The sequence below is a fragment of the Suricata suricatta genome, chromosome 7, assembly GCF_006229205.1.
Source record: "Suricata suricatta isolate VVHF042 chromosome 7, meerkat_22Aug2017_6uvM2_HiC, whole genome shotgun sequence".
In the NCBI taxonomy this organism is placed as follows: domain Eukaryota; kingdom Metazoa; phylum Chordata; class Mammalia; order Carnivora; family Herpestidae; genus Suricata; species Suricata suricatta.
Genome location: NC_043706.1, coordinates 3,654,358 through 3,682,081, shown reverse-complemented (window position 1 = coordinate 3,682,081; position 27,724 = coordinate 3,654,358). Strand labels below are relative to the sequence as shown.

The following is a 27,724-nucleotide window of genomic DNA, read 5'->3' as shown; positions in this document are numbered from 1 at the left end:
GAGGCGCGGGGAGGGAGGCGAGGTGCGGGCCCGGCCGCGCGTGTGCCCGCGGAGACCCCCCACCAGCCGCGGGGGCGCCGAGGTCCCCAGAGGCACTTCTCCGTGACGGTGAGAGCCGGTACCCGGCTGTTAGACGGCAGCGGGCCGTCCGGCGCCTTGAGCTGCGTCGCCATTTCTGGTCGTGTTCCTGTCAAAGGACAGGCCACTCTCAGCAGCGCCCCGACGCTCTGCTCCCCGCAAGCGCGCGGGAGCGGGAAGGGGGAACCGGGCCGGCCCCCCCGCAGGGCCGCGGTGGGCGCGCACCGCCCCCTCTGCTCCCGGTCACGCCTCCAGGGCCTGTAGTCGGGAGGCAGGGAGGCCCTCGGCCTCCGCCTGCCCCGTCTGCTTCCAGCCCCCTCACACCTCGCTTCTGCGAACCCCTGCGCTCCAGTCACCCCGAGACACAGGCCCTGGCCCGGAGAAGACGGGGCCCCCTCCCGATCTCTCCAGGAGCTCCGCCCCCCAGGACAGCCCGTCTCCCAGCTCCTTCCAGTTCTCTCCCTCAGACCTTCCAGAACTCCGGGAAGGACACCTCGGTTCTTCTCCTCGCCCTGTTTACACTCATTAGCATCCTGGGAGGAGCTCCCCTGAGACCCTGTCACCCTGCTGTCATCTGTTCCTTGGGGACGGACGGGGGGCGGGGTAGGGTTCTGTCAGGTAGCGTCACCTCTGACGACTTGGATGGAATCCTTGATAGACCGCCCAGGTCCTGCCAGTCCCCCCAAAATAGTTCTGGGAATACTGATTCTTGATGTTTCTTAGAGTTGGAAAGGGTTCCACGCTCCCTCCCCGACTTAGCCTGCCTGGTCCCCTGCCCGGCAGCGCTTGCTGGAGGAAACTAACCTTTCCCCGGTGGTGGAGTGTCGCCTCCCAGCCGGAGTGTAGCCACCAGTCACTGCAGCCGGTCAACAACGGCAGTGCGGCTAGTGGGTCTGAGAAGCTGAATTTTAAGTTTTATTTCGTTTTACTTAATGTAAATGTAAGTGGTCCCGTAGTAGTCACTCCTGTTTTCCACAACACAGCCATTTTCTTTTGGACATTTTTTTATGTTTATTTTTGAGAGAGAGAGAGAGAGAGAGACAGAGCACAAGTGGCAGAGAGGGAGACAGACAGAATCCTAAGTAGGCGCCAGGCTCTGAGCTGTGGGCACAGAGCCCGCGGCGGGACTCGAACTCACACACTGTGAGATCATGCCCTGAGCCAAAGTCCGAAGCTTAACCAACAGTCACCCCAGCGCCCCCAACACCGCTGTGTTTCGTGTATCATCTAAATTCCAATCCATTTCTTCTCTCTAGAGCGAAGATTCCAAGGGGCACACGCGGAGGCCCTCGGGCAGCCAGCGCCTGGCGGTATTTCCATCCCTGTGGATTGTCGTCTCCTGCTCCAGTGTTGGACCTTGTCGGGAAATGCCATGGCCTCACCCCTAGTCACCAAGAAGATGAGGGAGGAAGCCACCTGTGCCATCTGCCTGCTCCTGATGGCCGAGCCCGTGAGCATCAGCTGCGGGCACAGCTACTGCAGGCCGTGCATCACCGACTTCTTCGAGAACCTCCGCCGGGAGAGCCCTTCGACCAGTGTCTTCCCCTGTCCCCAGTGCCGGGCCCCGTTCCGGCTGGCCAGCCTCCGGCCCAACAGGCAGCTGGGAAGTCTCATCGAAGCCATCAAGGAGATGGGCCAGGACCTGTCCTGTGAGGAACACGGCGAGTTCCTCCACGTGTTCTGCGAAGACGAGGGCCAGCTCATCTGCTGGCGCTGCGAGCGGTCACCGCAGCACCAAGGGCACGACACAGCTGTCATCGAGGACGTGTGCCAGAGCTACAGGGTAAGGGCGTGGACGTCTGTGGCCAGCGCGGCTCCCATGCTGCCCCCTCCCCACGGCGTGCGGCTCTGAGCCTGAGATACGGCTGCCATCAAGCCATCCTTCAGGCCCTGTCTTTCATGACGGGAAAAATAGTTTGTTTTGGGTCGTCACTGAGTCAAATCCTGACTGTCCATCCTGACCTTCAGCAGGAAGGTCACCGTCTTGTCCCCTGGTCCCTCTCCAGTCCTGGTATGAGGCACGCACTGCTCTGTGCCCCAGAATGCAGTGTGCTCGAACCCAGCCCTGCGTGGTTTCTTGCTTCTCACCACGTGTGAAAGTTCAGAAGCCACAGTGGGCAAGACCGCGATCTGCTCAGAACACACGGGAAACCAAGACACCCCGCTTTTAGGTGTCCTACGGTCAAGCAGGGCACACATCAGCTAGGAGCCTTCGGAGAAGTGACTGCTGAAAGACGCGTAACAATTAACCGTGGACAGAGGTGTGGAGAGAAGAGAGAGCGTTCCAGAGAGGGGACATGTGCAGAGGCACAGCGGGGTGGGGGGTGTCGGGAAAGGCCAGGGATGGGCTGGGAAAGGAGATTGAGCCCAGAACCACAGTATCAACTCAAAGTCTCAATTTTAGCCCAGAGCAGTACCGGTCATTGGGGAGATTTATTTACAGATTGAAAGATCAGGTTGACTTTGAAAAGGACATCTGGGCACTGAGAAAGCAAAAGTATTAAGGGGTAAAATTCAGATTGTTCCTAGAAGAACGGGGAAATGGGACAGTTTCCAGCAAGATTTAGGAAGAGGAGCTGAAGGATTTGGAAATGATTGTTCACAGAGGGGGAGGGGGAGGTTTGGGGTAACTCCTGAGTTTCCCACTCAGGAGCAGTAGCAGGGGGCGCCTGAGTGACTCAGTCGGTTGGGCATCCGGCTTAGGCTCAGGTCATGATCCCACAGTTCGTGGGTTCAAGCCCTGTGTCGGGCTCTGTGCTGACAGCTAGCTCAGAGCCTGGAGCCTGCTTCGGATTCTGTGTCTCCCTCTCTCTCTGACCCTCCCCTGCTCACGCTGTCTCTCTCTGTCTCTCAAAAATAAATGAACATTAAAAAAAGTAAAAAAAAAAAAAAAGCAGTAGAGGAAGGCTGGCCTTTGCCACAGGGAAGGAACGAGGGACACAGTCCTGCGGCCTTACTCTCTTTCGGTCCCGCCTACATCTGAGGGAAATGGTGCGCCCACTGTGGAGCCCATGAGCTAGAGGGGGGCTTGTAGTAGATTCTGGGGCCCCCGGGCAGAAAGCACTACAGTCTTTCACTGACAAGTTTCATAGAGCCCTTTCTTGAGAATAGTCAACAATTAATAGTGTACTCTTGGGGTTTACAGAAGATAGGAGGCGACCCTTGTGGCATTCATCACAGCTAGCAGTTTAGGTCAGCTTAGAATGGCTTTCCATGAAACTGTGAGAAACTGTTCTGAAAAATAACCCCAAAGTTTGATATCGACGCTAAAGCAGTTTAGAGTGGCTCCGTGGATTGTGCCCCTTCGAGAGCTATCAGCACTGCCCCCTCCGTCAGCTGTTCCTACGAGCGGGAGCCGCGGCCTGACTCGCCTGGGCACGCGCACATTCCGCGCACGCCAGACCCTCTGGTATTGGTTGTGTTTGGTTCCACACGCTCTTCTATGAAACCTGCTCTTGGACGGTGCTCGCCTTGTCCTCTGTGAAGCGCTTCCCGGGGAGACCGGAAGTGGCGGCGCTCAGGGCTCAGGCTCCAGGTGGGCCTAGCGTCAGCCGCCCACCAGTCATAGCACCGTGGGCAAGTTATTTAACACCCCCCCATTTAAAAAAATTTTTTAATGTATGTTTTATTTTTGAAAGGGGGGGTGAGGCAGAGAGAGGGAGACAAGAGTCTGAAGCAGGTTCCAGCCTCCGAGTTGTCAGCATGGAGCCCTGAGCTGTCAGCACAGATCCCGACGCAGGGCTTGAACTCATGAACCGTGAGTTCATGACTTGAGCTGAGGTCGGCGCTTAACCGAAGGACCCACCTGGGCGCCCCTGTTCAGCCCCTTTCCAAGCCTCAGCTTCCACGGCCCACAAATGATATTAAAATGCACGAGTTGCTCAGAGCTCCCGGGGAGGCTCACGTATGCGCCGGCACGTGCAGGTGTGCTTTCTAGAGTGGTGTAGCCGCTCGGCGTATGATCAGTGTTACCGCAGTAGTCTGGGAGGGCTTGGGTTCCTCTTACGTGCCTAATGAAGACTTGTCAGATTGAATACACTTTGTTCACCCAATTTTCCCTTCAGGAAAGGCTCCAGAGTGCTGTGACGAATTTGCGGGAGCTGGACGAGGAATGTACGAAACTGAAGGCGTTGACGAGAAACCAGATGAGTGAATGGAATGTAAGACTTTGGGCTCGTTGACCTCAAGCTATTTTCTGTCCGGGAGCACAGGCGTGGCGGACGGTTGGTGAAACACAGTGATAATTCATTTTCCCTAAACCAGACCCAGTAATCACATGAAACCCAAAGAGGAAAAGATTATTTGCTTCTGTGCCCCTAGTCGTCTACGTCTGTGAGAACTTATCTCCAGTCCTTTCAACTTTTCAAGAGTAATTGGCTCGGGTTCCTGATTCCAGAATTGGCATGCCATCCTTGCCCAGGGGTTCAAATTTTAAGCGCCTCGCAGTCCCTTCCTGCTTTGAAGGCCTCAGCTGCATTACGCGGGCACATTTGCCGCAGAGCAGAGAGCGCCTCTCGGCCCCAGAGCTTTAGCAGCTAGTCTTTGCGAACACAGAAAAGGGAGTCACTGGGGTTGAGGTTCGTGCTGTTCAAGGCTGGTACAGGAAGTCGACTTGATCCATAAGGAGGGTCAGAACTGTTGCAAGATCCACACACTTCAGCTGAAGACAGAGGGGCTCTGACATGATCTCCATGGCGACTAGCTCCTCATGATCAGAGACGCATTGTTTAGGACAGTCTGTATGTAGTCTGGCAGCACACGGCCGGACACCTGCTTTGCCTCTCTCAGGGGCCTCTTCCAGTCTCTGCCCCGATCCTCTGCGTATAGTTGCTAGACTCTGGAGGACACTCTCCCTTCCCTCATTTCGGGAATCTTGGGCAGTAGGGAGGATCTTGAGTATGTATGCATGTATATACAGTGGGGCACCTGGATGGCTCAGTTGGGAATTGTCTGACTCTTGATTTCACCTCAGGTCATGATTTCACAGTCGTGAGATCAAGCCCTGCAGTAGCTCCACACTGGTACATGGAGCCTGCTTAAGATTCTCTCTCTCCCTCTCTCTTTGCCCCTCCCCTGCTTGTGCATCCTCTCTTAAGGAAAAAACGCACTAATATATATAAGGAAAACCCATCCTGACACTTTAGCACTGACCCGTCCCGCAGGTCAGTCCACGCAGGTCCTGAGGGAGGGAGGGAGAATTGGGGGGCAGGGGGCACAGAGAATGGAGGCAAGACAAAGTCTCTGATCAAGCCTGTTTATTGAGAGAACACACACATCTTATAAAGGGCAAAAGACAAGGCAGCTGACGTAGGTCAGTTGCTAAGGAACAGGGTCATGATTTTTAGGAGAAAGCTAGGGTAAAGGAGGAACAGAAACTGCAGTTTTAGCACAGCGCCCGAGGGGCCGATAAGAAAGCCCAGCCAAGCTGTCTCCGGCCTTGAGATGGGAGTGATAACACTGTCCTGCCCTGCAGGTGGCTGATCTTAGGTCAGGGCACACATCTCTTCCCCTGGCTGCTCTTCTGGCAGCTCCCCACATAGCACAACACCTTGGTCATCAAAACACTGCGTGAGGAGGGAAAGCACTAGTGGAAACTGCAGTCCTCTACCTCCCAAATGAAAGCCTGGTCCCACAAGAGATATCATGTGGCTTCTGTCAGTCTACACAGAAGTATGAGAAACTTTTCCCGGCCGGACCTCCCCTCGCTGATGGCACTGACTTCCCTACCGGCCTGTTGTCTCAGAGTCCAGTCTCCTTGGTGTTTGTTACAGGCTTTTGCTTCTAGAAATTCCCTCAGACCCAGAAATACTTCCTTGCATCCCAAATAAGAACTCGTTGTTTTTCTTCCTCTATCCCTGATAAAGTGTTTGACTCCAGCCCTGGTTCCGTGGTTAAATTATCTGTCCTTCGGGCCCCTCCTTCCTCCTGCGTCTTGCCTGAAGACGGGAATCGATCCGATCGGGTGACCGTATAGAATTGTGATGGCTCTCCCACATCCGAAGGCCCGCCTCCGTCAGGAAATTTGTGACATTCTTCCAGCTCCAATGACTCCTGGGAAAATGTCACAGTAGCTGAGAAAACTTTACTTTGTGTGTGTTAAAATACTACATAACATAAATTTTACCATTGTGATCATTTGTGAGTGGAAGGTTCCATGGCACTAAGCATTTTCTCACGTTCTGCAATCATTACCGCCATCTGTTAGTAGGACTCCCCTCCGGGACCTTTTCATCATCCCAAACGGAAGCCCTGTGCCCATGAAACACTACCTCTCCGTTCCTGTCTCCTCTCACCTCTTGGTGACCACGCTTCCACTTTCTGTCTCTAAGAATCTGACTAGTCTATTTACCTCACTTAAGTGGAATCATACAATATTTTGTCCTTTTGGTTCTGGCTTATATCACTTAGCGTAATGTCTTGAAGATTCATCCGTGTCGTAGCATATGTCTGAATTTCGTTCCTTGTTCAGGTTTAGTAGCATTCCATTGTCGGTCCGCCACATTTCATCACTTCATTCACTGATGGACGTTTGGCTTGTTTCCACCTTCTGAGCATACTCTCTCGACTCTAGGAGAAGATAGAGAGTCAGAAGCAAAGAATCCAGGCTGAATTTGAGAATCTTCAGAGCTTCCTGCATGAAGAGGAGAGGTCTTATCTGTGGAGACTGGAGAAAGAGAAAGAGCAGACTCTACAGAGACTGGTGGATAACGAGACCACTCTGAAACAGAAGAGCCAAGAGCTCAAGAGGCACATCCTGGAACTGGAGGAGAGATGTCAGGGCTCCGCGCAGGTGCTGCTGCAGGTGGGCCTGTGCGCGTGCGCGTGCGGGAAGGAACACTCAGGTGTTCAGAGCAAGCGCGAGGGTGCGCGGGCCGCCTGGCGAGGCCCACCTGCCTCGCTCCAAAGGGGCGCACTGATGTGGGGAATTTAGAGGAACGTTTAGATACCCTCAGTGTCTACGGGGGGCCCTTCACTGGTCTATAGGGTACCTTTATGCGAATCAGAAAAATATGCCCCCACTGGGTGGACGTGGTAGGGCGTTGGCTGAACAGAATCATGGAGTAATGTTTGCTGCCATTCGCCTCTGTCCTGTGTGCACAGACCCCTGACTGTCAGACTGCCTCGACTGGTGGGTGGTGCTGTGGGGCAGCGGGCGAGAGTGACAGTTTTCCCCTGGTTTGTTTATAGACCCCTCCCCCTCGCCCCCAGTGCTCTTATGGGGCCTCCTTTCAGCTGAATGAAAGACCCAGCCCAGTGAGGTAAACTATGCTGGGAACTGCCCGTTCTGGCTCCCGCTAATAGACCTAGAGGTGACACCGTAAGCAGGAGACTTGGTGAGTGCCGTACCACCACGTGGTAATGGCCACCACCGTCTTAGCGGCCCACTTGCAGGGGCTGTGCCTGGATCCGCCACGAAGGACCCTTAGTGACAGATGGTCTTTAATATGGGCTCGCTCTGAAAGAAGTTAGGCCAAGGCAAGAAGTAAGTCTTGCTGGGGGGTGCGTGGGCGCATGGGCAAAGCTTCCGGCCTCTGGCCTCAGCTTCCCGCAGGCTGTGATTCAGGCACAGATCTCAGCAGGGAAGAGAACAGACTCAGACGACCAGCATCCTGCGGTGCCGGCTGGGAATCATTCCATCTGAGTATCCGTCAAGATCTTAGGCTGGGGTCACTCTCTCTACTTCTTTGGAAGGAGCATTTCCAGAGAGCAGCCCCATGTGCCAGTCCTCGTGAAACACTGAAGTTCTCACACGCCCTTTTTGTCTTTGTTTCTCTGCAGGATGTGAAAGAGACTTTGCGCCGGTAAGTCCTCCGTGCATGCGGGAGGGAAGCCATCCTCCGTGCGTGCGGGAGGGAAGCCATCCTCCGTGCGTGCGGGAGGGAAGCCGTCCTCCGTGCGTGCGGGAGGGAAGCCGTCCTCCGTGCGTGCGGGAGGGAAGCCGTCCTCCGTGCGTGCGGGAGGGAAGCCGTCCTCCGTGCGTGCGGGAGGGAAGCCGGTTGGGTAGATTGAGTCGAATGGAAGGTGTCGCTGAAGAGATCCTCCTCCTCTACTTCTTCTAGGAGTTGGGCCGTGAAGCTGGAAACACCAGAGACCCATTCTTTGGAGGTTCATACTGTGTGCAGTGTTCCAGAGCTTTATTTTGATATGAAGAAAAGGTTACGGAGCTATCAAGGTATGTGAAGAATCCCGAAATGCTACGCTTGGAAGGGACCTGCGGTGGTCTCCACGTTCGCCACCTGTCCCCAGCAGGCCCTCGGCCAGAGAGGGCGTTTAGTGATTTTTAGTGGTTCTCAAACAGAGATGTAGCATATTGGTTATCTGTGCAGACCCTCCAGACCCCCGCGCTCCCGTACATGAGCTGAGTCATTCCGGGCAAATAACGTCCTCAGTTTCCCCAGCTGAGAAATGAGGATGGGAAGAAGCTCCACTTCCTGGGGTTGTCATGAAATGTAAATATGTCAACATGTGTGAAGTGCTTAGCGCCGTGTCTGGGACAGTGTTTGTGGTTAATATTTTACTCAACTTTCAGAACAGTGCAAGAAAGATAAGTATTCCGGATTTTGGTTCAAGTGATTTTAGGACCTCGGCCCAGATAACAGATGATAAATATTAGAACCATAATGAAAACCAAATTTTACCAATTCCAAAGCGTGAGCTTCTTGCTCTGCTGATTGTCTTCATCAGAGCTTACTATATTTCCACAACTCTTATTTATAATTACAAAATTTAAAAAGCTCTGAAAATTCTGTATTTTTTAAAACTTGTTTGGCTACAAAATCGGACCTGACCTAAAATGATTTGGCGGCTAATCTATACCAGTAAACAAATTTAGCAGCTTCAAACAACACACACATATTATCTCACAACTTCTGTCAGTCATAAATCTGGGCACAGCTTTGTTGGCCCTTTGGTTAGGATCTCAAGGCTGCAGATTAAAGTGTTGGCCAGGCTGGGTTCTCATGGAGTCCAGACCGGAGAAGAATCCTCTTCTAACCTCACTCAGGTTGTTGGCAGAATTCATTGTTTTACGATTGTAGGGCTTAGGGCCCTGGCATTTTGGGTGCTCTTGGCTAGAGGCTGCCCCCCGCTTCTAGAAGGCACCCCTCAACCTCTTGCACATGGGCCTCTCAACATGGCCAACTACTACTTCCAAGCGAGCTCAGGAGACAGTCTCTAGAGCATGTCTTTTAGTAAGCTCGAGTCCCGTGTAATGAAACCGAGTCAGAGGAGTCACATCGTGTCACTTTTGCCATATTCTGCTGGTCAGAGGCAGTTCGAGGGTCATGCCCGCACTCAAAAGGGAGGGGCCATATAAGGCATGAACAGTGGAAGGCGGAGATTGCCAAGGTCCACCCTTATGTCTGTCTGTCATAGTGGCCACGCCTGAGCTCTGAAAAATGTAGAACGTTGATTATAAACATTATAAACATTTAACATATAGAATGTCACTCATTGCTTTTTAATGCTAATCTTCCATAAGAATATCAGAATTATATGTAACCACATCCCTAGCAGGGGGCTTCAGGCTGCCTCCAGCACTTGGGTGTTGTAGTATCGCTGCAATAACTCCGTGGCCACGCAGCCTTCCATCCTGGTGTCTCCATCCCTGTAGGGCATATACGAGGCCCTGGGGTTGCTGGGATTGTTCATCTTAACGCTTGCTGCTTTTTCAGCGTCGTAGCACCACAAAAAACAACTTCCATGTACCAAGCACCCTTCACGTGCGTTACGGTTTTATAGCACCATCGGCCTGGAGAAGCATTTTTCACTTGTACAGTTGAGGAGACTAAGGCACAGAAAGGCAGCCGATGAGTGGTAACTCAGGTAGTATCGATTAGAACGCACTCTCTCAATCACTCGGCAGTGTGGCAAAAAATGAATATGATGTGTTTCTCAATTCATTGTTTTGTGGAGTGGGCGCCGAGGTTTGTGTGTGGTTGTTTTGTGTGTTGCTGGTGCACATCAGAGCAGTGTGAACGTTCTTATCCATATGTCCTCGTGGCCTGTGGATGGTTTCCTCGGAGGACGTGCCTTGAACTGAAGGTGCTGCCGGGTAGGGATGCACGTCGTAATTTGACTCAACACTGCAGGTCCTGACGTTGTATCAGTTTGTACCCTGCTAGTAACGCAAGAGCTCCCAGCATTGCACATCTCCCTGAGTCTTTGTTTATAATTTATAATGTCTGACAATCTGATGGATCTGAAATGGTACCTAGTTGTGGACTCAGTGCGCTATGATTTCGCTAGTGAGGCTGAGCCTCTTATAGTCCATTAGCCCTTCGGTCTTCTTCTATGATTTACCCATGAATTTGTTCTTATTTAGCATTTTCCATTGGGTTCTTCCTGTTACTGATTCACGGGAGCTTATTCTAGCTCACATCTCTGGTGTATGGATGGCATTTTACATTTTCATTCTATCTTTTGATACACAGCGTTTCAAGACACATTTTCCTTCAAGTCTCTGAGTCTTGATTCCGAAGAGCTCAGTTGCGTCAGTGGGCATTGAATTTTATCAGTGACTTGGTTGCATTAATTGACAGGATCATGTGGTTTCTCTTTTCTAATCTGTTAATGTGGTGATTATGATCATTTTATTTTCTAATGTTAAACCACCGTTGCAGTCTCAGAAAAAGCTAAAATTTGATATATATACAGTATATGTGACGTATAGGTTTGATACCCAATCATTTTACCCTGAGCGTCATTACCGCGCTGCACTAACGTTGCAAGGTGAGCGTTAGTTGCAGAGAGACGTGAAGCAAACCGTTCAGGGGGCAAACAGGAATCCTGACATTAGAAAACAGCTTCAGCTCTCACCTGTGCTCTGAGGGCGGCAGGACGCTAACGGAGTGATGGTGGAGACGGTTGCTGGCATATCAAGAGACATCACACGACAGACCTCACATATAAAATGAGTCTGTGCTTTCCTGTTAAGTTTGCCTCTGCAGACAACGTCCTTTCCCACGACTATTGGTTACCAGCTCTGTGGAGGACGACATTGTATGTGGCCTCCTCACCTTGACTCCTTGACTCTTTGTCGAGTTGGTAATGAAAACATCAGTCTTTTCATGCAATTATACACACAGAGTATTATAAATCTACTAATACATATTGAAAAGTTTGATATATGATATGTAGGGATTATATGGTTGATCTCATGTATTATCTATTCTATATGATACATAGTATATATTGACCTATATCAGATGAGTATCTAATAACTATAAAATACAATTACATAATCTGTGTAACTATTAATAGTTATATTGTAACATATGATTGATTATGTAATATATTGTAAAAATATATAACATACATGATAAACACATTAAATGCACAAAGTATGCATATATATAAAAAATATAAATATGTGTAAATAAAATGTAAGTTAAATATGCATATTTATATAAAACATAATTATATATGTATATGTAAAATGTAACTTCTTATTTTTCTATTTTGTTTAGGATTTTTGGGTCGATGTCTGTAAGTTACAGGTGTCTGTTATTCTCTGTTCTTTGGAAGACTTGATATGAGATTGCCATGATCTGTCCCTTAACTGGTAGAATTTCTTAAAAAACTGACAGGGTCGCTTTTTATTTGGTGTATGTGCATGTTTTATTATCTGTGGTTAGACTTTAAGTTCCTTATAATATTTTCTTAATGTTAGGTTTTGCTGTTGTATTCTTTTTCTTTTCATTGAGTTTTACTAAGAATTATTTTTCTAGCAATTTATTTTCTTGATGTCTTCAATTTTATTAGTAGCATAAAGTTTATCATAAATTCCCTTAAGTTTTAAATTTCTGTATTCCTTCCAATTTTGCCTTTCTTATTTTCTCTTTTGATTCATCCTTTTAGAGGTATACTTATTGTGTTAGTCTTTTCGTGAAAGCTAGTTTTGGCTTTTCCTTCTCCATTGCATTATTTTCTTTCCTTTCATAGGTTTATTGTTTATTTTCCTTTTTTAAAAAGAAATGCTCTTTGGGTTTCTCTGTTCTTTTTCTAATTAAAGTCGGATAGCCTCTTCATTTCCAGGTTTTTTCTTCTTCTAAAATAAGTACTTAAAGGCTATAAAATTTTCCTGAAAATTCCACCTTAACTTCACTGTATAATTTTTATATGTAGCATTTTATTATTGTTCAAGTCTATATATCATCACATTATGATTTATGATATGACTTACATTTCCTAATATTTAGAATACTTTATTTTTTAACTTAAAATTTAAAAAGTTTTTAACATTTTTTACTTATTTTTGGGAGACAGAGAGAGACAGGATCGGAAGCAGACTCCAGCCCCCAAGCTGTCAGCACAGAGCCTGATGTGGGGCTCAAACCCACAGACCCAGAGATCATGACCTGAGCCTAAGTAGGACGCTCAACTGAGTGAGCCACCCAGGCGCCCCAGAATATTTGTTATCGATTTTTGTTATTGGTTTCTAACCTAATTGTACTGAGGTCAGAGAATATGGTCTATGCAACATGATTCATTCGAATGTGTGTTTACTCAGTTAGTACATAGTCCGTCTTTGTCTGAGATAAGTGCATATTCTCTATTTATTCACTGCTGAGCTTGACATAATATTTATCAGATTGCTCTTGTTGAGTTGTTCAAATCTTTCATATCTTGCCTTTTTTTGCCCGCCTGATCTTTCAGTTATAGAAAAAAGGATGTTAAAATATTTCATGATGATTGTACAGTTGTCTGTTTCTCCTCGTAATTCTGTACTTTTTGCTTTGTGTATTTTGAGACTGCTATCAGTGCATGGGTGTTTGGAATTGAGTTATCTCCCTAATTAATTATATGTTTTTCTTTATTTTTATCTGTAAGAATACTTGGACATAATGTCTTTGGATATGATGATGTAGCTACACCAGCTATATAAATATAAATCTATTATTCATCCTTTAACTGTCTTTGTTGTACATGCCACTTATAAGCAATACAAGGTAACATTTTTAAAATCCTACTTGCTATTTTCTCCTTCAAGTGTAAGCATTTTGATTTCTTAACGTGGGTTTCCCTGAACCATTCAGATAATATAAATTGAAACCCCAACTTTTTGTGAGTCAGCCTCAGTATAAGGACTGATTGGATAGCATTTAATAAAGGGGTTTTCTGTAAAGATGAGGATCCAGGTCATTAAGAAGGAGCAGTGAAGCAGCCAGGGCTGGGGATTGGCCGGGAGCCGGCCCCCCCTCCCCCCCCTCCCTCCCCTCCCCCCGCCCCCCGGCCAGGCCTCAGGAGCAGGTGGAGGGTATTGTAGCTGTAGGGGAGTGTGACCGGAAGCAGAGGAATGCAGGCCCCGCAACTGATAGCCGTGGAGTGGGACTCAGGTCCTAAATACTCCCAACTCTGCTTCTGTTTGCCCAGTGCTCTCTGGGAGGACTCCCTGTTGGCTTTAGAGAGGACAGTAACCATGTCAGCTCGGGTCAGTTCTGGTCCTCGGCTTCTCCCAGTGACTAAGATGGTGATGGTGAAGATGATATTATCATTATTACTACCACTTATTGGGCACTTACCCGTATTCCAGGAATTTTACTGAGCATTAAGCATTCATAAACTCCCTCAGTTCCCCCACAACTCTTTGTGACAGACACGATAATTCCTAGTTCAGACGTAACAAAATTGAGTTTGGAAGTATGACTTGCCTAAGCTCGCTCTCACCTCTAGGGAGAGACAATGCTTAGGTTAGAGCACAGGCTGGTTTTATTTAAACTAAACTGTGCACATTTTCCAAACAAACTCCTAAATCCCAGCCACAAAAATATGCCTTTCTTTCTTTCTCTCTTTTTCTTTCTGTCTCTCCTTCCTTCCTTCCTTCGTTTCTTCCTTCCTCCCTCCCTTCCTTCTTTCCTCCCTCTCTCCCTTTTCCCTTCCATCTTTCTTCCTTCCTCCCTTCCTTTCTCTTTTCCTTCCTCCCTTCTCCCTCCCTCCCTTCCCTCCTTCCTTCTTTATTGATTTACTTACTTACTTATGTTTTTTTTCAGTCAGTGTGACTCTGGATCCAGAGACAGCCCATCATGAGCTAGTTCTGTCTGAGGATCGGAGACAAGTGACTCGTGGACGCCTCCAGGAGAATCTGGACTATTCCCCCAGGAGATTCACTGTCTTGCCCTGTATCCTGGGCTGTGAAGGCTTCACCTCGGGAAGACAGTACTTTGAAGTGGATGTAGGAGAAGGAACTGGCTGGGATTTAGGAGTTTGTTTGGAAAATGTGCACAGAAACATCGGCATGTTACAGAGCCCTCAGTCTGGGTTCTGGGCCATCAGACTATGTCAAAAGAAAGGCTATGTAGCGCTCACCTCTCCACTAACCTTCCTTTATATAAGGGAGCAGCCTCTGGTCGTGGGGGTTTTTCTGGACTACGATGTCGGAGCTGTTTCCTTTTACAACATGACCTCTGGCTGCCACATCTTTACCTTCCCGAGGACCTCCTTCTCTGATGTTCTCCGGCCCTATTTCCGGGTTTACTTACATTCTCCTTTGTTCCTCCCTCCCCCGGACAAGTGAGGAAAGAAACAAAATCTCCATCTGGTGTAACTAGCATAGACAGTATAATGGAAGCCCCATGAGGGCAGAAATCTGGTCCGTTTTCTTCACTGCTCTTGTACTTAGAACTCTGCTGGGCTGGTCGTGCTTAATAAACCTGCTTTGAATGAATGGATGGAAACTGCAAAAACACCACCGGTGGTCGGCCTGAGCTGGAGGAAAGCAAGGCAATAGCAATGACCATGCACTGTCCTCACCGCTCCCTCAGTGGGCTCCGAGCCTGGACTGACGGGACTCTTTGGGTGGCCCGCAGGGTGACCCCGCGGTCAGGAGGTCTGCGTTCTCCCAGTTTGTTGGATGCCGTACCAACCCGTGGGTGGGGAGGGACGGAAAGCTGCCATCATCTCTGCTAACTGCTAGAAAGAGCAGGAAAAGCAAAACAGCAGTGACTCTTTGAACCGCTGATATCGGATTCATCATCTGAGCCACAGACCCATAGGTGGGCAGACACCCACCAGGCCTCGTCAGCTCTACCTGGGCAGTAACAAGTGAAATACGAAAGAAGAGTGAAACAGGGCTTACGGCGAGATGTTTCAGATGGAAAGGAGATAAAGAATGAACACACCGGGACTCAGGACTGGAAAAGAAGTTGGTAGTGTCCAGACGGTGCTAAGCCCGCTCTCTTGAATACGGTCTCAGCAAATAGTTATTTGCCTGAAAGGGCTTCCATGTGTAAAGGAGTCTGCCATCTCCCCTCTTCCAGGAAGGGCAGGAAGTAGGCATCAGAGACAACCCCAAACCTTCATCGGCCCAGGGAGGGCCCCAGAGAAATGGCCATCACAGATCCTCCTCAGGTTCGCCCTGTCCGCCGTTACTTCCCTGTTTATGTGCCTTCCCACAATGCACCGCCTAGAAAGTCATCGTCCTTTGGCTCAGCCCTTCTCTGAAAATCGATCGTTCTTTTGTTAAGATGCTGTGAGCCCAAGTGCTAGTCATCCCTTTGAGTTCTTCGTCTCTGAGTGCTCCCATGTGTCTAGGGAAAACTCCATTTCTCCTTCACCCTCTCGTTCCTACCTTCTCTCAATATTTCACTTCTCGTGACCGGAGGGATGTCCTACAGTTCATTTCAATTCTGACAAGTAACTAGAGTCAGAGCAGACCCCGTGGGTTGAGGGCTCAGTCTGGCAAGATTGTCCCCTAGCCTCGGAGCCTGCTTGGGATTTTCTCTCTCTGTCTCTCTCTCTCTGCCCCTCCCCTGCTTACACTGTCTCTTTCTCTCTCAAAATAAATAAACTTAAAAAAAAAAAGATACATAGGATGAGGTCCAAAAACTTTCCTAGCACAGGAGCTTCTGTCCTTAACGGAGTTGGGGTGTGTCACCCTCCTAGCATGTGGATATGTTCATTACCCAGAAACTCTCCAAACCCTGTACCTTTGGGGTGTTTATGGAGGCTTCACAACCAACAGTTACTCAAGTACCAGCCCCTCCTCCCTTCCAAGAGGGTGGGATGGGGCTGAAAGTTCCAAACCTTTTTTTTTTAATAATAGTTTATTGTCAAATTGATTTCCATATAACACCCAGTGCTTCTCCCCATAAGTACCCCTTTCCATGACCATCACCCCCTACCCTCCCACCCCCTCCCCCTCAGCCCTTGGTTCATTTTTAGTATTCAGTAGTCTCTCATGATTTGTGTCCCTCTCTCTCCCCAACTCTCTTTCCCCCTTCCCCTCCCTATGGTCCTCTGTTAGGTTTCTCCTTAGACTTATGAGTGCAAATATATGGTATCTGTCCTTCTCTGCCTGACTTATTTCGCTTAGCATGACACCCTCGAGGTCCATCCACTTTGCTACAAATGGCCAGATTTGATTCTCTCTCATTGCCATGTAGTACTCCATTGTATACATATATACCACATCTGGTTGATCCACTCATCAGGTGATGGACATTTAGACTCTTTCCATGATTTTGCTGTTGTTGACAGTGCCGCTATGAACATTGGGGTACACGTGCCCCTATGCATCAGCACTTCTGTATCCCTCAGGTAAATCCCTAGCAGTGCTATTGCTGGGTCACAGGGGAGTTCTACTGATAGTTTTTTGAGGAGCCTCCACACTGTTTTCCAGAGCGGCTGCACCAGTTTACATTCCCACCAACAGTGTAGGAGGGTGCCCATCTCTCCACACCCTCGCCAGCATCTATAGTCTCTTGATTTGTTCATTTTAGCCACTCTGACTGGCGTGAGGTGGATCTCAGTGTGGTTTTGATTTGTGTTTCCCTGATGATGAGTGACGCTGAGCATCGCTTCATGTGTCTGTTGGCCATCTGGATGTCCTCTTTAGAGAAGTATCTGTTCAGGTCTTCTGCCCAAAAGTTCCAAACTTCTAATCATGGCTTGGTCTCTCTGGCGACCCGCCCCCATGCTGAAGCCACCCAGGAACACGTACCCCCCCCTCCCCCAGCCACCTCATTAGAACAAGAGACCTTCCTATCACCCAGCAAGTACCAAAGGATTTAGGAGTCCTATGCCAGGAGCTGGGGTCAGTGGCCAATATATGTATTTTCTATTATCTCATAATATGTTAATAAACTTCTCTTTGTCTCTTATTTGTCTTTGTCTCTTTGTCTTATTTGTCTCCAACCCAAGTTGGAGAATGTCAGATGGGAAGAGGAAAATGGTACCCCTCCTCTCAAGGAACCCCAGTGTTATTTGTTCTCTGTCCCCATAGTCTGACTGCACTGACCTACTTCTGGAGCCTCAGACCCACAGGATAACTGGGAGCACATCTTTGTGCAGGATAAGTCACTAGGTCATGGGGTCCTGTAGTCTTATCCAAGTGTAGCCTTTCCGGGTGAGGAGTGGCATCCCATTGTTGGCAGGGTCTGGTGTAGAGTACTCTGCGCAGAGAAGTCTATACCCTTAAACACTTAGATTGCTGAATAAGAAAGAACGATGATTGGGGCGCCTGGGAGGCTCGGTCGGTTGAGTGTGGACTTCAGCTCAGATCATGATCTCGAAATTTGTGAGTTTGAGCCCTGCATCAGGCTCTGCTGACAGCTAGGAGCCTGGAGCCTGCTAGATTCTTCTCCTTCTCTGCCCATCCCCCACTCACACTCTGTCTCTGTCTCTCTCTCTCTCAAAAAAAAAAAAAAAAGTCTCAACGTTGAAACCAAGGGAGGGAGGGGCGCCTGGGTGGCTCAGTTGGTTGAGCATCCAGCTTCAGGTCAGGTCATGATCTCACAGTTCGTGGGTTCAAGCCCCGCGTCAGGCTCTGTGCTGACAGCTAGCTCAGAGCCTACAGCCTACTTCATACCCTGTGTCTCCCACTCTCTCTGACCCTCCCCTGCTCATGCTGTCTCTCTCTCTCTGTCTCAAAAATAAATAAAACATTAGAAAAAAACTTTAAAAAAAAAAAAAACAACAGAAACTAAGGGAGGGAGATTCAGACACCCTGAGTGTTTGGCTTGTGGCAGAGTCAGTCCCAGCGTCTCCCCAGAGACCAGGTCAGTTAGAACTCTCGGCAACATCAGTAATTCCCCTCTCATTGCCCACAACCAGCCTCGGGCCCTGGGCCTTGGTGAGACCTGATCCTCACACTCACCATGGCCCCGAGCCTCAGGCCCACCCTGATGGCCAGCCTGCTCTCCCGACTCCCAAGGAAGGAGAGACTTATCAAGGTAGCTGGACTTGGATGTGCAGGAAACTCCTCAGGCCCTTCACTCCAAATTCCCTTCTTCCCTGGGAGTAAGGAAGACAGAGTGTAGTTTAGGCAGAAACTGATTAGCATGTCAATGAGCAGGTGGCCAAGAGAAATAGCTAGACTCCTTGAATTTATCCTGAGTGTCTCTGGACAAGTAAACATGACCCCTCCCATCCTATTCTAGGAATCAGGCTCTCTTCTCTGCAGCGCACTGGCAGGGCCTTCAGTCCCCAGAGCTCATTCTGATGTGATTGGAAGCGGGGTTCTGGAGCCATCGACCAGCAGAGAAATCTTGAGTCGTTTTCAGTGCAAAAAGGTGATGTTACTGCAGCACAGGGACAGGACCCGGGCTGGGAGAGCTGCACTAGGGTTGTGGGCGGGGCTGACTACATAAAATGTTCCGGCCTTCGGAGGACAGGGCGTCCCAGGGAAGAGTCTATAGGTGTCTGGAGATGGCGTTTTTCTTTTAAATTACTGAGGCCGTGGCGTACGGATGAAGACGCATGTCCTGCCTGACTCTGATCTCTATCAGGTAAGCACTGGAGGAATGTCATGCGTAGCCCCCCACCCCGAGAGGGGGTCCTAGAGTGTTGCTTGTGCGTGGCCCTCAGGCCGTCCTTTGCTCCCCCATCAACTCTCCTTCCCACCTGCCTTGTGTTGCAGCCACCTGTCCCTCTGTGTTTCTTTGCTCCAATCTAAGAATGGGACTGGTTTTTGTTTGTTTGACATCTTGGTGCCAATCCTAAATGCCTGCTCTAGTTCGCTGGACACCCTGCAGAAATAGAAATTTTCACCTTCTAAGGTACACCCAGATCTATGTCTGATTTGTTTACAGGAGCTAAGAGAGGCCACCATTCTGGGTCTCCGTTTCCCCGAGTGTAATACGAGTGTGATACGGGGCAATAATCCCAGGCTGTTGTGAGACGTGCTCAGGTACAGAGCACCAGCTATATAACACAGTAAGTCCGCTTTTTGCGGTAATGTGACAATTGCAAGGCACTTTCATATACAGGACCTGCTAAAGAGGAATTCTTGGGCTGCCATCACGTAATCTCTTTGGGACCCTGGGCAATTCAACCCCTCTGGGCCTCCATTACTCAAGAAAAAATATTAATTCAATTTTAGAGACGACAAAGAAAAACATTCACTACTGTGTGGGCCTCGGCCCAGATCAGCGGTTCTCAGCTCCAGCAGACCACGGTGGTTATCTGGAGAGCTTTTCCCTGACACACCCAAGCTGGCCTGCCCGGGACAAATCACAAAGGGATGTGAGGTCATGGTGCCCAGGCCGAGGGTTGACATCTTGAGCTTCCGTAGTGACACTGAACGGGCTTCTCCCCCAGGGTTGTCATTTCTTTGGTCTTACCCGGGTCCCCCCACCCCAGGAGCCACAGGGATGATGGAGCACACCCTTCTCTCCCGGAGGCGGGTGCTGTGGGCGTTCAAGGTCACGCCCCGCCCCTCTCTCCAGCCAGGAGCCTGTCTTGTCGGGCCACCAGCGCGGCGGCGAGAGGAGGTGCTGGGACTACGAGTCCCACCAGCGGGAGTGCTGCCCGCGGGACCGCCCCTTCCACGCCCGCGCTCGTCTGCGCGGACTCCACCGCCGTCCTGAGCAGGGGAGACCTCGCGACACCGGACTCCGAGTCCGCGGCCGCAGCGCAGCGACGACTCCTCTAAGCCCGCCCACGGCCCCAGGGAACGTCCCGGCGTCTCCGGCCTCTGGAGCCCCGCCCACGGCGCCAGCACCGCCCCGGCCCCGGCCCCTTCCGCCGCCAGACTCCGCCCACGCACCGCCCCTGGACGGGGGAGGGGCTTGCTTTCTGGCGTCTCTGATTGGCCGGCTCTCTCCTCACAAACCCAGTGTCCTTCCACCGGATAGGTCAGTCCTGGTTCCGCCAAAGCGGGCTTCTCCCGCAGCCTCGCGGCGACCTGGGAATCTGCCCGCCCTCCCGGTCTCCGGGTTTCCTTCAAAGGGCGAGAGCTCTGGCTGGATAGGGGGTGAGGGGGGTGTCTAAGCCTGGGGATCTCCGGGGGCTGCGGGTGGAGACCCCAGGTCTGAGGCAGGCAGAGCGGAAAGCAGTGAAGCGAGTAGAGAGACCCCCGCAGGGCGAGGTGGGCGGGGAACCGCCGCCACCCCCCCTCAGCCTTGTCTCTGGGGGGCTGCAGCCGCCGGGCTTTCCAGAGAAACACCGCAAATGGAACAGCACAAAAATACCTGCACACCGAACCCCCAGGTCTTTAAAAGTTAACACTTGACTGTATTTGCTTCGGATTGTGTTTAGAGAAATAACAGGTGACAGGCGTTTATTAAAATGATTAAAAGGTACTTTCCGAAATAATCGATGCAGCGTGACATCATTTGAGTGAATTTTTAAGGACAGGCAAAGCCGGATTAAACGCTGTCTTGCTGCACTCACCACTTATATCTAACCTTTCGTCGCGTGCTTTTCCCCCCGCGGGGTATTGATTTTGTTTATGTAGATCCATGCAGTGGCTTCCATTGCATTGAAAGAATAAATCGTGTGAATTCCTGTGCTCTCTGCTGCTGAACGTTTAGGTTGTTTATTTTCACAATGGGGCTATAGGTGGAGAGCTGGCGGGCCCTGACGCTGTCTTCTCTTGGTGTTTCTAAGATATTTTTAAGACCCTTCCCATGCGGCTGTGTCTAACCTACCTAAATCCTGACGACTGTAGAGTACTCTGCAGTGTGCACGGTTTTTCACCCTCCCAGTGAGACGCCCGAATTCCAAGTCGTTAAGTGCTACCAGATCCTGTTCCTAGTGGCTTCTTGCTCTAGAGTCCTGCACCAGAGCGAGAGTTTTTGTCTCCTGAAGCCGACAGCACTTGCTTCTATCTAGTTTTATAATTTGTGTCAGTCAAATTGGGAGTAAAGTGACATCTCACTTTATTATCCGTCCATTTTGAGAACTGAGTTGTAAATCTCTTGAAGTGATTGTTAGCATTTCCGTGTTCTCATCTGTGTACTACCAGATGATACCGTTTGTCGATTTTTCTATTGCGTCAGTTTTTTGTTGATTTCTCAGATGTTGATATAGTTTAGCTGTTACTCTTCTTGGTTTTTGATAGTTCAAGTATCTTTCCATATGTATGTCTTTCCATATATATGTATTTGTGAGTTGATTATAGTATTTTTCAGTTTTTCCTGTGCTTAATTAGCCTGATAATCGTTACCCACCTGCATTCCAGCCAATAATCTACTTAATAAAAAATCAACTTTATTGAGGAAGCATTTATACACAACAAAATGTGCCCGTATTAATGATATGATACACTAAATTTTACATCCCTGTGTAGTTACCACCATAATCAAGATACAGAATATTTCGATCAACCCAGATAATTTCCATGTGCCCCTTTGCACACAGTCCCCTGTCCCCCAGCCAGCCACGGATCTGCTTTCTGTTATTATAGCTTTGTTTTCCCATTCTGAGGATTTCATATATTTCAAATTTATGTCATGTATTCGTGTATCTGGTGTATTTTTCTCAATCTGTTTTTAAGATTCATCCACGTCATTGCACATGTCCCGGCGCGTTCCCTTTTATCACCGTGCATCATTATATGGATACATGACATTACTTTATCCAGTCACCTGTTGATGGACATTTGGGGGTGGGTCTAATTTATGGCATTGTGAAAAACACTAGATGTCTGACTACAAGTCATGGTGTGGACACGTTTTCATTTCTCTTGGATGGAATTGCTGGGCTGTAGAAGTGTTGGTTTAATTTTATAAGAAACAGCCAACCTGTCTTTCCAGAGCGGTCATAACATCGTCCACTTCGTTCCACAACGTGTGAGGGTCCTGGATCCTGCACACCCTTGATCACACCAGGTGGGCATTTTTAATTTTAGGCATTCTGTTAGGTGTGAAGCTTTGTCTCATTGTGATTTTGACTTGCATGTCTGTAGTCGCTACTAATGGTTAGCTTCTTTTCAAGTGCTCTGAAAAGTTCTATGTGCTAGACCTGTTGAAAACTAACTTTTCTTTCTTTTTTATATTTTCCTTCTTGAGTTGTAAGTTTCTTTATGTTTTCTGGGTACAAGTCCTCTGCCAGATATATGTATTATAAACATTTTCTTTCAGTCCATGGTTTCTTTTTTCATTGTCTTAACTATTTTTTGAAAGACAGAGATTTTTACTTTTGATGAGGTAAATATCTCATTTTATCATTAATGGTTCTTGGTTCTTTTGCATTTTTTTAAAGTTTATTTTGGGGGGGGGGGCGGGGCGGAGAGAAAGGAAGAGAGAGGGAGAGGGAGCATCCCCAGCAGGCTCTGCACTGTGGCTTGAGCTCACCTACCGTGAGATCATGACCTGAGCCAAAACCAAGAGTTGGACAGTTCACCGACGGAGCCACCCAGGCACCCCGGTTTTTTCTATCTTTAAGAAATCTCTGCCTATCATGAAGTATTGAAAATTTTCCTCTATGTTTTCTCTTAGAAGTTTTGTAATTTTCATTTTTACATTTAAGTCTGTGATCCATTTGGAGTGTAGGAGTTAAAGTTCTTTTTTCTCCCCATCCACGATATCTAGTAGTTTGAGAACCATTTGTTGAAAAGCATGTTCTTTCCCTATTGACTAGCGTTGGCACTTTGACAAAATCAACTGACTGTAGATGTTTGGATCTATTTCTGGGTACTCTCTTCTGTTACATTGATCTTTCTGTCTATCCTTATACCAGTATATATTGACATACTGACTTGATCACTACAGCTTTTTAATGAAGTCTTAATATTAGAGAGTAGTAACTCCTTAGACTTTTTTCTTTCTTTTATTTTTTTTTTTTAAGATTGATTTGGCTGTCTCTAGCCCTTGGCATTTCCATGTGAATTTAGAATCAGATTGCCAGGTTCTACCTCCCCCCCAAAGTGCTAGCTGTATTTTTTGTTGGGATTGTATTCAAGCTATTATATCAATTTGGAGAGAATTGAGGTTTCTCCCATTTAATTAGGTCTTAATGAATTGACACCAAAGGAGCATAAGGGAACTCTCTGGAGTGATAGAAATATTCTGTATCCTGTTTAGGGAAACAGGGGAACGTACATTTGTGAAAACTCAAGCCGAACATTTACATTTTGTTTACTTATATATAAGGGACTGCAATGAAGTGTATCTAAAGGGATAACAACAATTACCTCAGTTATACCACTTTTCTTTCATTGACATGATTCATACTCATCAGAATCATGTGACTGGCTCAGTGCTATGGTGCAGGTGATGCGTTGGTTCAGAATTGTCTCCCCCAACACCGCCCCAAAGCAGGGGTGAATGCCGGCCACGGTGACACGCAGGAAGGGGAGACGTCCGGGCAGAGTTATGGTCAGCAGAGCATCTGAGTCCAAGAGGTTCCATGTTTCCTGCAATCTCTTCTTTTACCTGGACCCCAAGGCAGACTTCTGGTAAATTCTGCCAGTCAGCGTGTGCGACCCAGCAACTGAGTTCTGGTTTGTAGGAGGCGAGCAGAAGTGTCCTGCGCCGGTCTGGGCGCGACCTGTGAGCACCCGTCACTTGATCAGAATACCACACCTATTCTCCCTTGAGCTGTGTTAAGTAGTAGCCCTGGGTCAAACAGTTTTCTGCTCAGATGTGAAGGACAGGATTAAAATGTGAATCCAGAATTTGGAAAACCTTTACAAAGGGGCAATTCTGCACAAGTGTTCTTCACAACTTCCTATGGTACAGAGCACCGCCAGCACGGGAAACCCTGCACGCACCGAAATATGACATAGTCCAGCTAGAGTGGACTCGGGCAGCTTTGTTTCACAGGATAGACAAGGCGGGTGAGGGCTTTTGGGCTTTGGATCTAAAACCCCATTGCAGCCAAGTCCCTTGATCGTGACCGTGGCCAGAAACTCGCCTGCAACTTGGCCCACGCAACAGCCCTACACTCCCAGAGCTTCCCAGCGCCGCGAGAGGCATGCCAGGCCTACCTGGTGAGTCTGTGAGGCCACTGGCCTGTGCGCCACCCAGACCAGGGAGTCCCCATCCTGCCCAAGGACATCCAGCTGACGGGCCCCGTATGCAGAAGGCGTGGCCAAGCCAGAAGTTTCACCCACTCCCACGAAAACCCTTCTCCAGGGACCTGGTTTCGGAAAAGGGCGCTTTAGCACTGCTGTCCCCGCTTTGAACTCAACCAGGAGGTAGAGTAGGCGTGGCACAGGCTTCCGCCCACGGTAGGGGCTCTGTGACACCTGTCCACATGCATGATGGACTAGCTTGGGGTGTGGAACTCAAAGGCAGGGACACGAAGTTCCTGCTGTACACTTTAGTACAGTGTGAGGAACCTCAGGTAAAACGAAATACTGGGTAAGGGACTCCCAAACGGCTCCTCTTAAAGGCCCAGGGACATGATCATTAAGTACCAAGGCCTGGCTCCCGGTAGTGGGATCCGAACCCTCTAACAGATGGAGTCGGGGGCAGGATTTGGCAGAGACCTTGGCAGAGGACGTAAATTCCACGCAGAAGCCCCAGAACTCGTGTGCCAAAGCTCTTTCCCGGAACATGTTGGTGGCTCTTAAAAGAGCCGTTGGTTTCTTGGAAGTAGCTTCCAGCTGGAACCTTTATTTCTTGGGCGCCGCCTTTTTGGGCTTGGCAGCAGTCTTGGACTTGGTTACCTTCGTCTTGGCCGCCTTAGGCTTCACAGCCTTGGCTTTGGCAGGGCTCTTCACTACTTTCCTAGATTTCACGACCTTGGGCTTCTTGGGACTCTTGGAAGGCTTCTTAGGGACAGGCTTCTTCGCCTTTTTCGGGGTCTTGACGGTTTTCCTAACAGCGGCTGTGACTTTTTTAGCCTTCTTAGAGGCACCCGCCACCTTGGCTTTCACCACCTTCGTGGGGTTGGTCTTGGCCTCCCCGGAGGCTGCCTTCCGGTTAAGCTTGAACGAGCCCGAGGCGCCGGTGCCCTTGGTCTGCACCAGGGTGCCCTTGCTCACCAGGCTCTTAAGGCCCAGCTTGATGCGGCTGTTGTTCTTCTCCACGTCGTAGCCGGCGGCCGTCAGCGCCTTCTTGAGGGCGGCTAGGGACACGCCGCTGCGCTCCTTGGAGGAGGAAACGGCCTGCATGATCAGCTCGGATACAGAAGGACCCGCGGGCTTCTTCTTGGCAGCGGCCGCGGCCTTGGCGGGCCGCTTGGCCTTCTTGCTCGACGCGGGCTTCTCCGGGGTAGTGGAGGCGGCGGGCGCGGGCGGCGCGGTCTCAGACATGGTGCCAAGCAGGGGGAGGAAGCCAACCGCAAAGACCTGTCTGCGCAGAAAGACGCCGGAGGCCCCGGCGCCGCGTATTTATAGGGCGGGGCCGCGCTGTGATTGGTGCTCGCGCCGCCTGCCTGTTGCCCTGGCGCCGTGTCTCCCGGGGGTCCTGCTTCCCGGCCGCGCGCGCGGGGTCCCGGCCGCCACCCGGGCCGCCTCGGGCACGCGGAACCTCCGGGAGGGGCAGCCCCTGGGCCTCAGAGCGGGCCTCTCCCGTTCGTAAAACCAGCCTCTGGTTTCGGGGGGTGGAGGGAGAGCTGTGTGTAAACGGAGCGATCAAATGGGAATCCAGGGAGTTTCACCTGAAGCTTCAGCTGGAGGTGTTGTCAGGGCTGCCCGTTTCTGATCAGTAACCGTTGCGTCTTGAGTGGAGGGAAGAAGAGAGGAAAGCGGGTGTGCTTGGGGAGGGGGTATGGAGTGTAGGCCTCGCTTGCAGGTTCAGGACCAGCTCTCATCAGTGCCGTGGCTTTGCCCGCAACGCCAAGGCGTGAGACCCGTGTTCCAGGCCTTTTGTGAATTTTGGTCAGAGGAGTGTCGTGGGAAACGTCAGCACTCACACCGCAGCTAACACGCAAGCTGCACGTGCGGAGAACAATGCACAATTAAGTGTCTGTAACTGCAACTTATTCTTACAGTCCAATGCGCTGCACGAACTCCCGATGCCTCTTTCATCCTTCCCACGCAACCCCAACCTGCAGCTGTTCCCTTTTATCACCCGTCAGCATGTCGCGTTCACCAAAAGCTTCTGAAGTTGAAAACCTGGCAAGGAGGGGCATCAAATAAGCACCGGGCAGACTGTGAGAGGGGTTAGGGTGCGTTGTGTGAAAGCGAGAGGGCACAACTGCTTAAGGTGATCCTCTCGCTTCTTTGTGGCTGCAAGAAGCACTGAAAAGCATCAACACCGCTCAAGGGATTTCACCTGCAAACAAACTGGTGAAAGAACGAAAATGCCTCTCGAAGAGGCTCTGGGCAATCGGCTGGCGGCCTGGAGGCGGTGGCGTCTCATTCCCGCGCTGCGTGGCTGAGGTTCTCAGACAAGTCTTGCCAGGGCCTGGGTAAGCCTAGCTTGTCTGCTTCCTGCCAGCCGCCGAGGGGCTGGTTCCCAGCTTGCCGCCAGCGATGTGGTGTTTCCACGTCCGTCTTCCCTACCGTTCTCATCCTTTTCCCATTTTCCAGTCTGTGTTTTCAAAACGCAGCACGTAATTTCTAACAACTGGGAAGAGAACGATCGAACCCAAGCGTTCGAGTAGTCGATGATAATAACAAGTACATGACCTTCCTCCAAAAACGGAAGGTTTCGTTAAGTGAACGTTTTTGAAAATCAGGCTTTTCTTAGTATAAGTGAGGAATCTAACTAAACGCAGGTTTTTAAAAGGAAATGCTGGATTCAGGAATTTAAGCAAAGGTTCCCGATTCCTGTGGATCCATCGGAGTAAACAGGCTTCAAATAAAATACGAATTTACACCCAAAGGAAGGATACTAAATTTACTTTATGGCTTATCAGTATAAAAGACTCAACCAATGAAAAGGTAGAATCCGGTATGCCTACTCTTAGTACAGATCTATCACATTTGATGCTTTTAAGCTTGGAAAATTTTTTAAAGCTACAAGGTTAAGCCTTGGCAGTGGTAAATTTGTCCTTGTGGCTCAGATTTGCAGTCGACTGGACCGAAGCCATGACTGCTCCTCAAGGTTCAGAAGTTCATGCTGGAGCGTTGAGTCACTTCTATTTTACACCTGGCAAAATGCACTCTAGGCTTTAGAAAAACATAAGACAGGTAAGACACATAAGTATGAGAAAGCTCCAAGTTTAGAAGTCAGGTTTAACATTTAACAAATAGGCACCTGATTACAGGAACGATTTCTGCAAAAGGTAGTATCATTTTATCATGGTTGAGCTTGTCTTGTAGGATTCAAAGGACTTCCTGAATTTAAGCATTACAAAAAGAATCTCATTTTTGAAAAAGATTTCAGAAATACGTAATCCGATATCGGGTTATTGAGCAGGGACTATAAAGAGTATATGATTGCAGGCAATATTTCTCAAGTTTTCCTCCTCAAGAACTAAACAAATACAGAGCTTTAAACTACACTACCAGTGAAGTCAATGTCTAGTTTTTGGAAAATGTAACCTTCAAAGCTTTGCAAAGTCCGTTGTGGAAGAAACAAAACCTTAAAAA

At 49.3% G+C, this 27,724-nt stretch overlaps 3 protein-coding genes across 3 annotated transcripts in view; 2 read left to right on the top strand and 1 right to left on the bottom strand.

The window, feature by feature from the left end:
* The window catches only part of LOC115296182 (histone H2A type 1-C-like), a 185,542-nt gene that overhangs the window by 152,873 nt on the left and 4,945 nt on the right, over positions 1–27,724 (top strand). The window lies entirely within an intron of this gene.
* Positions 1,300–14,743, top strand: TRIM38 (tripartite motif containing 38). Its single transcript, XM_029944636.1, has 6 exons — positions 1,300–1,861; positions 4,143–4,238; positions 6,650–6,880; positions 7,858–7,880; positions 8,139–8,251; positions 14,070–14,743. Exons 1-6 carry the CDS (start codon positions 1,451–1,453, stop codon positions 14,591–14,593), a joined length of 1,398 nt encoding a protein of 465 aa, XP_029800496.1. The 5' UTR covers positions 1,300–1,450; the 3' UTR covers positions 14,594–14,743.
* On the bottom strand, positions 24,771–25,537 carry LOC115296173 (histone H1.1). The gene has a single exon (XM_029944659.1). It carries the CDS (start codon positions 25,496–25,498, stop codon positions 24,857–24,859), a length of 642 nt encoding a protein of 213 aa, XP_029800519.1. The 5' UTR covers positions 25,499–25,537; the 3' UTR covers positions 24,771–24,856.

Bases quoted from the DNA above. Each gene is read 5' to 3' on its own strand.
- TRIM38 (XM_029944636.1), top strand. From the start codon at position 1,451: ATGGCCTCACCCCTAGTCACCAAGAAGATGAGGGAGGAAGCCACCTGT. The intron at 4,239-6,649 runs GTAAGACTTTGG...TCTCGACTCTAG, and splicing joins ACCAGATGAGTGAATGGAAT to GAGAAGATAGAGAGTCAGAA. The intron at 6,881-7,857 runs GTGGGCCTGTGC...GTTTCTCTGCAG, and splicing joins CCGCGCAGGTGCTGCTGCAG to GATGTGAAAGAGACTTTGCG.
- LOC115296173 (XM_029944659.1), bottom strand. From the start codon at position 25,498: ATGTCTGAGACCGCGCCGCCCGCGCCCGCCGCCTCCACTACCCCGGAG.